At 44.9% G+C, this 10614-nt stretch overlaps 2 protein-coding genes and 1 pseudogene across 2 annotated transcripts; all 3 read left to right on the plus strand.

Moving 5' to 3' along the window:
- The first annotated feature begins 3868 nt into the window (after positions 1-3868).
- On the plus strand, positions 3869-4564 carry LOC147434600 (uncharacterized). The gene has a single exon (XM_086489652.1). The coding sequence runs from the start codon at positions 3869-3871 to the stop codon at positions 4562-4564; it is 696 nt and encodes a 231-aa protein (XP_086345778.1).
- A 4470-nt stretch (positions 4565-9034) lies between these two features.
- On the plus strand, positions 9035-9238 carry LOC147434601 (uncharacterized). Its single transcript, XM_086490101.1, has one exon. The coding sequence runs from the start codon at positions 9056-9058 to the stop codon at positions 9236-9238; it is 183 nt and encodes a 60-aa protein (XP_086346227.1). The 5' UTR covers positions 9035-9055.
- Positions 9239-9288: 50 nt separating this feature from the next.
- On the plus strand, positions 9289-10281 carry LOC147434602 (uncharacterized; annotated as a pseudogene).
- The last annotated feature ends 333 nt before the right edge of the window (positions 10282-10614 follow it).

The raw sequence follows: 10614 nt of genomic DNA on the forward strand, positions 1-10614 counted from the left end.
GAGAGAGAGAGAGAGAGAGAGAGAGAGAGAGAGAGAGAGAGAGAATTAATGTATGCTTAGGAAATTAAAATTAAAGAAAGAAATGAAATGAAATGTTATATTAACGTCTTCGAAAGGCCAAAGTGACCTATGAGACATGAGACAAGAAAGTTACAATGTGATGGATCTGATACAAAGTCAGAGTAAGAAGATGACAAAATAAAATATTATGGAATCCTAAATTGCTGGGTGTGGACTAAACGGCTAAACGAGCTAGTTGGGATAGGTAGATCTCCTCCATCGTCAGTACTCTGATCGGGTGTTGTGCATGTCGACCCAAACTGACCTAGCTAGATCCTCTGATGCAGCCTCTGTCTATGTTGTGTACTCCTCCACAGTCGTGGGCGTCTAGATCTCCCTAGATCAGTCGCTCGTTCGATCATTAGAGAGTTAGGGAAGTAGAGAGCGAGAGAGAGAGAGAGAGAGAGAGAGAGAGAGAGAGAGAGAGAGAGAGAGAGAGAGAGAGATAGGAAATAGACAGATAGAGAAAGAGAGTTATATATATATATATATATAGAGAGAGAGAGAGAGAGAGAGAGAGAGAGAGATAGGGAAGTGGAGCTCGAGGAGTTATGGCAGAGAAATAGGAAAATAGAGAAATAGAGAGAGATAGGAAAATAGGAAAATAGAGAGAGAAAGAGAGATAGCGAGAGCGAGATCGAGAGAGAGAGAGAGAGAGAGAGAGAGAGAGAGAGAGAGAGAGAAAGAGAGATAGCAAGAGCGAGATCGAGAGAGAAAGAACGAGAGATAGGGTACGTAGACTGAGAAGAAACTATGGAACTAAAAGAGGCAAAGGGGTTTTGCCTGTTACATGCATTGCCATGTACACCTGGGAGTGCACGTATGTGTCTACCCATATAGGATTTGACCAATAAAGACGAAATTTTGACCTGGTGGTCCTGATCTCCATACACCTCTGGACCGAGGTGTACGGAGATTGGGCAAGACTAGAGAATGCGAGGTAGTTTACATTGTGAGGAGTATATATATATATATATTAAAACAACATTCATAATCATTGTAGATGGCAACGTCATCAACTAACATGGAGGAAAAGATTGCATGCTCGTGCACGCTCTGCAAGTATCAAATCTTACGCAAGCGTAGGATATGTAATGAGCATGTGCACAAGTACGGAGAGTTTGGTAGAGAAATCGTACAGAATCTACGATACGACTCCTACGGAATGGGCATTGATTTTCGTGACATAGCACCTACATCTGAGAGAGAGAGAGAGAAAAAAGATTATGCGTGAAGGTCCGACCAATATAGAGCCACGGATGGAAGCAGAATCTCGCTTACAGACAGAAGACGACGGCATGGAGGAGATGTTGGATGCCTTCTTCCAGACAAGCGAGGAGAACGCAAATGAAGCAGCACCAGAAGCCGTGCGCTTATCCCTTGAAGACATGTTGAGGAAGTTGGCACGTCAATCAATCTATGAAGGCGCCAAAATATCTGTGCTTCGTACTTGTCTGGCGTTTTTGAATCTTCAGTCAGTGTACAGGTGGTGAGATACAAGCGTCACTGCTTTGTTTAGGTACGTAATTTACAAAAGAGATTTTCCGATTGCAACGGTGATGTGCTTGGAGAGCTTTTTAATTTAATGTGGCTTAAACAGGTTATTGCGGGAGCAACTTCTCCCGGATGGCAATGAAATGTCCCCCTCCAGGCCAGACGCAAAGCAACTTCTCACCTCAGTTGGCTTGGACTACAACAAGATTCATGCATGTCCAAATGATTGCATTTTTTTTCGCAATGAATTCGCAGATTGTTTGTCGTTTCCTAAGTGCGGAGCAATGCGCTACAAAGAAGATGCAACTGGCAGAACAGTGCCAGCTAAAGTGTTGCAGCATTTTCCTATTATTCCTAGGATAAAAAACATGTTTCGTTGTGGTTCCATTGCAAAGTTGATGCGGTGGCATTCTACGAATAGATCCACTGATGCAACATTTAGGGTGCCCGCTGATTCGAAGGCTTGGAGGCACATTGAAGATACCTAGCCACATTTTAAGAGTGAACCACTCAATTTGCGTTTGGGCATGGCAATGGATGGATTCAATCCATTTGGCTTGAGAAGCTCGTCATGGAGCACTTGGCCTGTGTGCCTTATCAATTACAACCTCCCACCGTGGCTTGCTATCAAGAAGGGTCATTTGATTTTAAGCTTGATTGTACCTGGTATGTTCAAGGCAAAAAACATGGATGTTTATCTGGCTCCACTAGTTGAAAAGCTCCAGGAGTTATGGCATGGGATCGACATAGCAGATGCGGTTGAACCAGTAGGACAACAGCATGCAAGGATCCATGAACTTCTTATGTGGACTATGCATGATTGGCCAGGATACGGAGAAGCTTTTGGTAGTGGTTATTGATTTACAAAACTCTCGCTATTCGCAAGCCCTTTGCCTTGGCCTGATTCATGCTTTGATATATGCAGGACTAACAACTTCGGGATACAATGCATGTCCAATTTGCGGGCAGTCTTTGGATGTGCGCTATTCTACCTCTCTTCGAAAGACAATTTATCAAGGCCACCACCGTTATCTTCCAGATGGCCATCACTTGCGCGAAGGCCAGCTTGGTCACGTCGAATGTCTTGCTATGCATGTACAAGAGTGGCATCGCCGATGGGAGCAACATGAGGGGCAACCTGTTCTAGGAATGAAACGTTTGTCCATTCTCCATACGTTGCCGTACTGGGGTGATCTACTAATTAACCATTTGCTGGATCCAATGCATATATTCAAGAATGTGGGAGAGCTCCTTTGGAAGACAATCATGGGAATGAAAGACAATCGAGCTTCACGAGATGATTTGCAGATGGTTGGAAAGATGCCAGAGCTGTGTCCTTTCACCAATGCATCTGGTCAAACAAAACTTCCAAGACCGCCATGGGTATTGCTAAACAACGAAGAGCGACAAGTGAAAAGGGTGATTTCAGAGTTCAGGACGCCAACAAGATATATGCGATGTCTCAAGACAGCATTCACCCGTGACGATCTGACTATCAGGGTTGAAATTGCACGACTGGCATAAGTTCTTGCAATTCATTCTTCCAATTGCGATCAAGGGGTGTTTAACGGAGGAAGTGCAGACCTGCATATACAAGATTTCATAGCTAGTGCGGTGGATCTCTTCCAAGGAGATACGGAAGGAATCTATTGCAGTCGCAAGGGCTAACTCCATTGAGGCAGTTTGCATGATTGAGAAGTATCTACCCACGAGCTGCCTAACTATCCAAATGCACTTGCTCGTCCATGTAGTAGATGAGGTTGCAGTGGCAGGTACAGTCCACAGCCGTTGGATGTTCTTTCTAGAGCGGTTCATGAAAACACTTAAGGGTTTTGTTCGCCAAAAAGCGCGTCCAGAGGGGAGCATGGCCGAAGGATGGTTGGTGAAAGAGTCTCTTGTATTGACGACCGAATTTCTATCCGTTTCTGACCTAGAAATGCCTCGACTGTGGAGCGATGAGGAGGATGCAAGACTAGTGGGAGAGGAGCCCCAAGGGCAAGGGGTGTCGAAGAAAATGAACCTGGCCATGCGAGAAAAGATCATGAAGTTCTGTATACTAAATTCAGCGCCGATGCAAAAATGGCTTGAAAGGTACGAAGAAGAGAAATAGAGACGCAATCTAGAGCGACAGGATTTCAGGGGAAGTCGAACGACTAGAGTCTTACCCTTGCCATACTATCTCGCTCCTCTACCTGAATTTCCTACAATGGCATGGTTGGACAAGACAGTGAGAGCAGCTCGACAGATCGGAGAACCCATATCTCTAGAAGAGGAAGAGCTGGCTATTGGATATGACTGGAAGTATCATACATACATGGCACTGTGGTCGCATGGAAAGCATTTCAGAACACAACAAATTGACAACAGAAGAAACACGTTTGACAGTGGGGTAATGGTTAGTTTCATGCAGAAGAGCAGGGCCAGTGCTAGAGACACAAATGAGAGCACTAGAAACCTGGATTATTGTGGTCTGATGTCAAATATCCTGAGAGTAAGCTTCAGGCGGTTTGAGATGTTTTTGTTGGATGTGAAGTGGTTCAAGGTGATTACTTCTGGTCGCAATGCAATGGTACGTAGAGATGGAAACAAACTTGTGCAAATAGATTCTACAAAGATTTGGACAGATGCGAGCGACACATTTGCTCTCCCCGAACATTGCGAGCAAGTGGTCTTTGTACCGGACCCTCGAGAGAGACAATGGTGGTTTGTGGTTCCGGTTTCTCCAAGAAATAAACAAGTATTTGAAGGGAAAGATCTCCTGGAGGAAAGTCAGACAGACGACGTCCATACTACTGTGACATTACATGAGATGGACGAAGGTATGGCAGAGGAAGCTGACAGATATACGAGGGATGATGCAGACGAGCCAGAATTGACACTTGTAGATGAAGATGCAATGGATGAAGACAATCTGCCAGAACGAGTTGGGGCAGAGTTATGTTTGCAATTAGAGATAGACGATGATACAGTGCAAGATCTTATCGATGATGCCTCACTCGTCAAGGCCTAGGCCTGTAAGTGTTTGTGTGAAGACTTTGATTTAAAATTAAGCTTAAAGTTAATTTAAACAACTGTGTTTTGATGCTTTATTTTACTTTCTTTGCACAGGACTTTAGTATGGCAGACGAGATTCCAGATCCCGCTTCCATGAGTGCAGATTCATTCATGGGCTTCGTTACACGGATGATGCCTGTTCAGATGTCAGAGGCTTCTCAGTACTGGGTAGCCAGAGGCACGGGTACTACGCCTCCGGGCTTCACACCCGAGGGTCCGACGCCTAGGGGGGGGACGCGTATGGGGTTCAGGACGCCTATGGGTACGACGCCTTCTTCTCCCATCACGGCTGCTTCGACACCCAGGGGTACGTCCTCATCTTCGTAGGATAGGCGCACTCGCCTATGGGTACGTCCTCATCTCCGTAGCATAGGCGCACTCGCCGATCTCGGCGATCGTCAGGTGGAGGTGGTGGTTGCTGTGGAGGAGGGTCCAGAGATGCTTCGACCCCTCCTCTCTCACGACCCCCGTCCTACCCAGACACACTTCTCGACACACCTCTTGGCCCACCTCGGATACCTTGGGGGACACACGATCCTAGTGCCTCCAAGCTCTATACTATATGGGGAGATGGTTCTGTTGACATGGATAGAGTCGCGACTGAGATGCGACAGCGGATTCTCCAGCTCATGGAGCTGGAGTTTTCGACCAGCATTCTGACGTCTTGGGATCAGCAAGAAAAGGAAAAAGTCACTTAGATAGTGGAGACCATCCTGAGAGAGTACCAGCCTACTCCGGGTTCTTCCGTTGTTCCGATGCAGTGGATCAAGGGTGTTGCACGGGACACCTTGAAACATCGACGAGATGCAGCTCGAAAGGCTTTCAGACAGTTATTGTTTCCCTTATGGTTATGATTATTGTCATTTTCATTGTATAGACAGTTATTGTTTCTCTTTCTGGTTATGCTTATGGTTATTGTTAATTTTGTTTATGGTTATGGTTATCTGCATTATGGTTTTGATCAAAGTGGTTATAGCCGGTTATGGTTTTAAGTTATGGTTATGGTTCGTTATGGTTATGCTTTTAAGTTATGGTTATGGTTCATTATGGTTATGCTTTTCAGTTGGTACGGTTGTCTTTCATTGGCCTTAAATCTCATGTGAGATCCTACATGGATAGCATGTAGGAGGCGTATACATGATATGGTTTTTTTTTAAAAGTTTATGTAAAAACAAAGGGAACTCTGCCGAAATTTCTACGCGCGGGAGCATGGTTGATATTTTGGTGTTGCTCGCTTTCTTGGGCAGACGGCAGGAAGTCTGGCTGTGGCTGTGTCCATCTTTTAACTTGGCATAGGCTAGGCTACCTGCCCTCTGCCCAAGAAATTTTTTTTCTGTTATGGTCGTCGCTATGTGTGTGGCAATCTGCGTCGCTATATGTGTGGCAATCTGCATCTCAATACACGTCTATACCTGCGTCGCAAATAGCGACTGGTTTCACAACGACGCAGATAGCGATGCGTATAGCAATGTGCCGCGTCGATATCTGTGTCGATGACACCTTATTTTGTTGTAGTGACAGTCTTTTGACACATGAGCACAAGAGGTGGCTATCTATGCACAAATACAAGTGGTGGTGCTTTACACAAAGGCTATAGGAGGTTCTTCACATGGCTTCCAACATAAGGCTTTTCTAGGTGAAGAGATGCAACAAAACCTCACATACCAACAATCCTCCACTATGTGGGTTTTGCTTGCATATCACTCACACAATCCTCACCTCAAAACACACTGGGGTGAGGCACACAATATTTCACAAGCCTCCCCTTGAACACAAATCTTTCTCCCCTAGACACAAAGAGTGTAAGCACAAAAAAAATCAGGGTGTAGGCTCACACACAAGCTTCCCCTGACACAAATAGAGGGTAAGGTACAATTGAGAGAATGCTCAGCACATGTTGTTTGTTGGAGGTTTTTCTCTCCCACACAAATTTGCAAAAGCTGTTGTACTTTGTTATGTTCCTAGTTGTTGTTGTAGCCAATATGTCGTTGTTGTTTTGCCACATTGTGATGCTGTTGTTGTCGATATTTTGATCCAATGCAGAATAGAAAGGAAGATACAATGCACAATATGTACAATGGAGAAAAATACCGCGTGGAAAAAAGCCCTCAAATTTATTATGATGTGCACATGTATTTTAAATTATTTGGAATATGTTGGAGAATGTCTCCCAATATATGTTCCTTTGTCTTGATGTTGTGAGCTTCATCGTGTGTTGATGCTATCATCATTTTCATGTTGATCTTCTTTATGCAGGTTGCTGGTCCATTTGGACAAAGATGTAATCTCCATGGAAAATGGGGTACAATGTGGTGCATCACATTAAGTGGTTGATGTGTGTGTAGGCATAACATACATATCATGGGTGCACACACTCATAGCCCATGAAGAAGGTCTTACCGTCATGATGACAGTAGTGTCTAATCCTCTCACAAGGATGGGCATACATGCAAAAGCATAAATGTAATCATACATATCATATGTGATGTCACAATGGTGAAGAAGGATATCATACATAGATCGTTTCATGGTGTGGTGCTTAAAAGAAAAATACAATTATGCTCAATGGTTGCCACACACTCAAGTCTAGTGCTAATGAACACTTAAGGCTAGATATTTGCACACTGTAGCACTGGTTCAAATGGTGTGAAAAGGCTCTGACAAATAATACTTAAAGAGGGAACTTGTTTTTAGGTGAGAATGGGTCTTTGACCAAAAAAAATAAAATCTTAATGCTTAAAGATAAGTGTCAAATAAACTAACTCCATATGTGGACTTGGATTATGATGACAGGGTGACAAGGGAGCCTTGGTTGGCTGCAGCTACGGTGGTGACGTGACTCGTGAACGCAATTCGGGGTGGGTGCAGGACTAAGGTGGGGCCGTGTTGCTACAGGTGGGTTCCAGGCTGCAATGGAGATTGGCACAGCACTTCCAAAGGTCGTGCTTGGCCGCTAAAACACTACACCCTTAGCAAGGTGCTCTGCATATCGGGTTTTGTCTTGCCTTCACCAAAGAAAAGGCTTATGTGTCAATCCATGTTAAGAACATCTTACAAACTTTGTGTAAAGCACCACCACTTGTATTTGTGCGTGCATAGGTATCCACCTCTTGTGCTCATGTGTCAAAAGGCTATCTATTTGTAAAAGCCTATATGGAAGAACATCTGTTGAATATTTGTAAGCATTATCATTTGAAATTATACCCTATATTGTATTGTGCAATAGTTTCTCTATCAAGCTCTAGACTAACCTCTCCAAGCATGCTTATGCCATGAATGGCACACTACCAGTTGTAGGGTTAATTGGAATGTTTAAGTATCCCATTCATGGAATAAGCATGCTTGGAGAGGTTAGTCTAGAGCTTGATAGAGAAACTATTTCACAATACAATATAGGGTATAATTGAAAATGATAAAGCTTACAAATATTCAACAGAATGTGCCTCTATATAGGCTTTTACAAAAAGACAGCCAACCTATGCATGCACAAATACAAGTGGTGGTGCTTTACACAAAGATTGTAAGAGGTTCTTAACATGGCTTGACACATAAGACTTTTCTAGGTGGAGGAGATTGTTCACATGAGAGATGCAACAAAACCTTGCATCCCAATAGAGCATGAGAGAAAGAAAGAGAGAGAGAGAGAGGGGGGGGTAGGAAAAGAAAGATAGATTAAAAAAACAAAACATCAAAAATCCTACAAAAAGTAATTTAAGATTTTATCTCTCACACACTCAACGCCCCTCTCTCTTCTCTCTCTCTCTCTCTCTCTCTCTCTCTCTCTCTCTCTCTCATGTTCATGATTTACATCTTGCGTGCATGATGGTTGGGCACCAAGCGCTTGACGACAATCATGAGCATGAGAGAGAGAGAGAGATTTACCTTTTAAAGGCACACAATCAATGCTCCTCTAATGATGCAAAATAATGAGAAAAACAATACCTCGGAAGGTCTTCATATACCCACCCTAACCCCCATCCTGCTCCCCCTCCTTCTCTCTCTCTCTCTCTCTCTCTCTCTCTCTCTCTCTCTCTCTCTCTCCCCCTCACTCTCTCTCTCTCTCTCTCTCTCTCTCTCTCTCTCTCTCTCTCTCTCTCTCTCTCTCTCTCTCTCTCTCTCTCAGAGGACACGTGTCCTACGGGCAGGGCCCTACCCTAAAGGGGGGTCACGGACCCCGGCCACGGGCTAGCTAGCAGTGTGGATAGGGGATCCTAGGGCTAAGAGCCTATAAGTATGGGCGGTTGGGTGGAGGATCTAGGTCTCTAGCTCCTAGGGTTCTTACACTGGTATCAGAGCAATGTGGAGAGAAGGGTGAAGCAAGGAGCTATGGAGGAGGGATGCATGGTGTCTCTCTCTTCTCTCTCTTCTCTCTCTCTCTCTCTCTCTCTCTCTCCCTCTCTCCCAATCTCAAGCTCCGACAGCGAGAAGAAAAGCTTGCAAGGTCACCATGGCCGCGGGAATAGGCTCTGTGCAGAATCGACGAGACGAGCCGATGGCGAGAAGCCCCGCTTATGGGATGGGGGAAGGAGGAAAGACCTGCATGTTTTTGGGCGACTATGGCACCAAAACGCTGCGCCTTGACGTTGCAGAGGTTTTACGTTTCATGGCCGCAGCGCTTCAGGGCCGGTAGAAGCCAGCGCAAGCATCATCGACTTCCTTGCTGTTTGCTGCACTAACGCCATGGCTTCTAAAGCTTTCTTTCATACTCAAGAGGGGTGGGTGCCCTATTTTTGGGCACCCATCCCCTTGGTAGGGGCAAGGCCCCACGTCCAATCAGGCATGCAAAGGTCCGATTGGGCATGCAAAGGAGCCATGGCTCCGGAGGGACATGTGATTCAAGGTACGATCTCGGCAAAAGGAGAAGCTCGCTCTGAATTTTCTGCATAGCTCATGTGCAGAAAATTTACAAGCTACCTCTCAAAAGCTCTCCATGTCGGGATTGAGAGCGGAGTCCAAGGCATGCATGAAGAGTAGTGCTCGGGAAGCAAGGCGTTTAGTTTGCCATGATGCAAGGTTTCTAACTTCGACATGGATTGGAAATCACATGCAAGGCATCACTAGCGGCGGATGCCGATTGTTTTTGAAAGGAATCCAGCCGACTCCCAGATTCAAGCAGTAACAAGTCTGGTACAGATTTGGACACCAGACTCGAGAATTTATGGATCCCACGGGAGAGATCCAACACCATGCACGACAAGGTCGTGGGTTGGCATCTTGGCGAGGTTTCATGGTGCATCTGCTAACGCTCCAGGTATTGTTGTTTATGTTTCGGCATTACTTTTTGCATTCTTTACAATCATCTGCACTTTGTTTGGTTTTGTGAATTCCAACTGGTGCAATGGTTGCCGCCCAAGAGATAGGTAGAATTTATCAAGCAAGGCTTGAATGATTCTACGGCAACGCTATGGAAGTTCTCACAAGATTCCAAATTGGTTGCGCATTGGGCAAGGCCCTTGGTAGCAAGAAGTAGAGTAGTATTGAGCATGTGTTTGATAACTCTAGTATGCACTAGCATGGATGATCACGGCTATCATTCATAGAGCCAAGCAGGTACGAGCTGCACAATTTTCACGTGTTCTACTATTTTTCCATTACATTACAATTCGACACGGTCAATTGTTTGTGCATATCGACAAGGTCGACTCTCTTTGCTATGACATCTGTCGTCACTGATAGCATTTGCTGGCAATGAGGCCATACATAGTTATATGAAGCATGGATTCTCCTGAGTACCTTGATAGAGCACGCTCGTCATAGGTTACATTTTTCTTCAAAGGCACGGCCAAGGACCAATTTTTCAGTATCTCAAGGAGACATGCATGGCCTATTACTAGATTTGTTGAGGGCAGCAAGTTGCTCGCCATGGCTGACTCCTTGTCATTGTTTCTACAAACTGACAGAGGATGCTTGCCACACAATACTCGTTAATCTCACGTGAAATTGCTCGACAAGGTCGATTCTTTTTGTTATGATATCTGCAGCCACATCCGTTGGCTATCAGCACAA

Source organism: Adiantum capillus-veneris, chromosome 19 (genome assembly GCF_014529385.1).
Source record: "Adiantum capillus-veneris isolate H3 chromosome 19, ASM1452938v2, whole genome shotgun sequence".
NCBI classification, from domain to species: domain Eukaryota; kingdom Viridiplantae; phylum Streptophyta; class Polypodiopsida; order Polypodiales; family Pteridaceae; genus Adiantum; species Adiantum capillus-veneris.

Bases quoted from the DNA above. Each gene is read 5' to 3' on its own strand.
- LOC147434601 (XM_086490101.1), top strand. From the start codon at position 9,056: ATGGCCGCGGGAATAGGCTCTGTGCAGAATCGACGAGACGAGCCGATG.
- LOC147434600 (XM_086489652.1), top strand. From the start codon at position 3,869: ATGGCACTGTGGTCGCATGGAAAGCATTTCAGAACACAACAAATTGAC.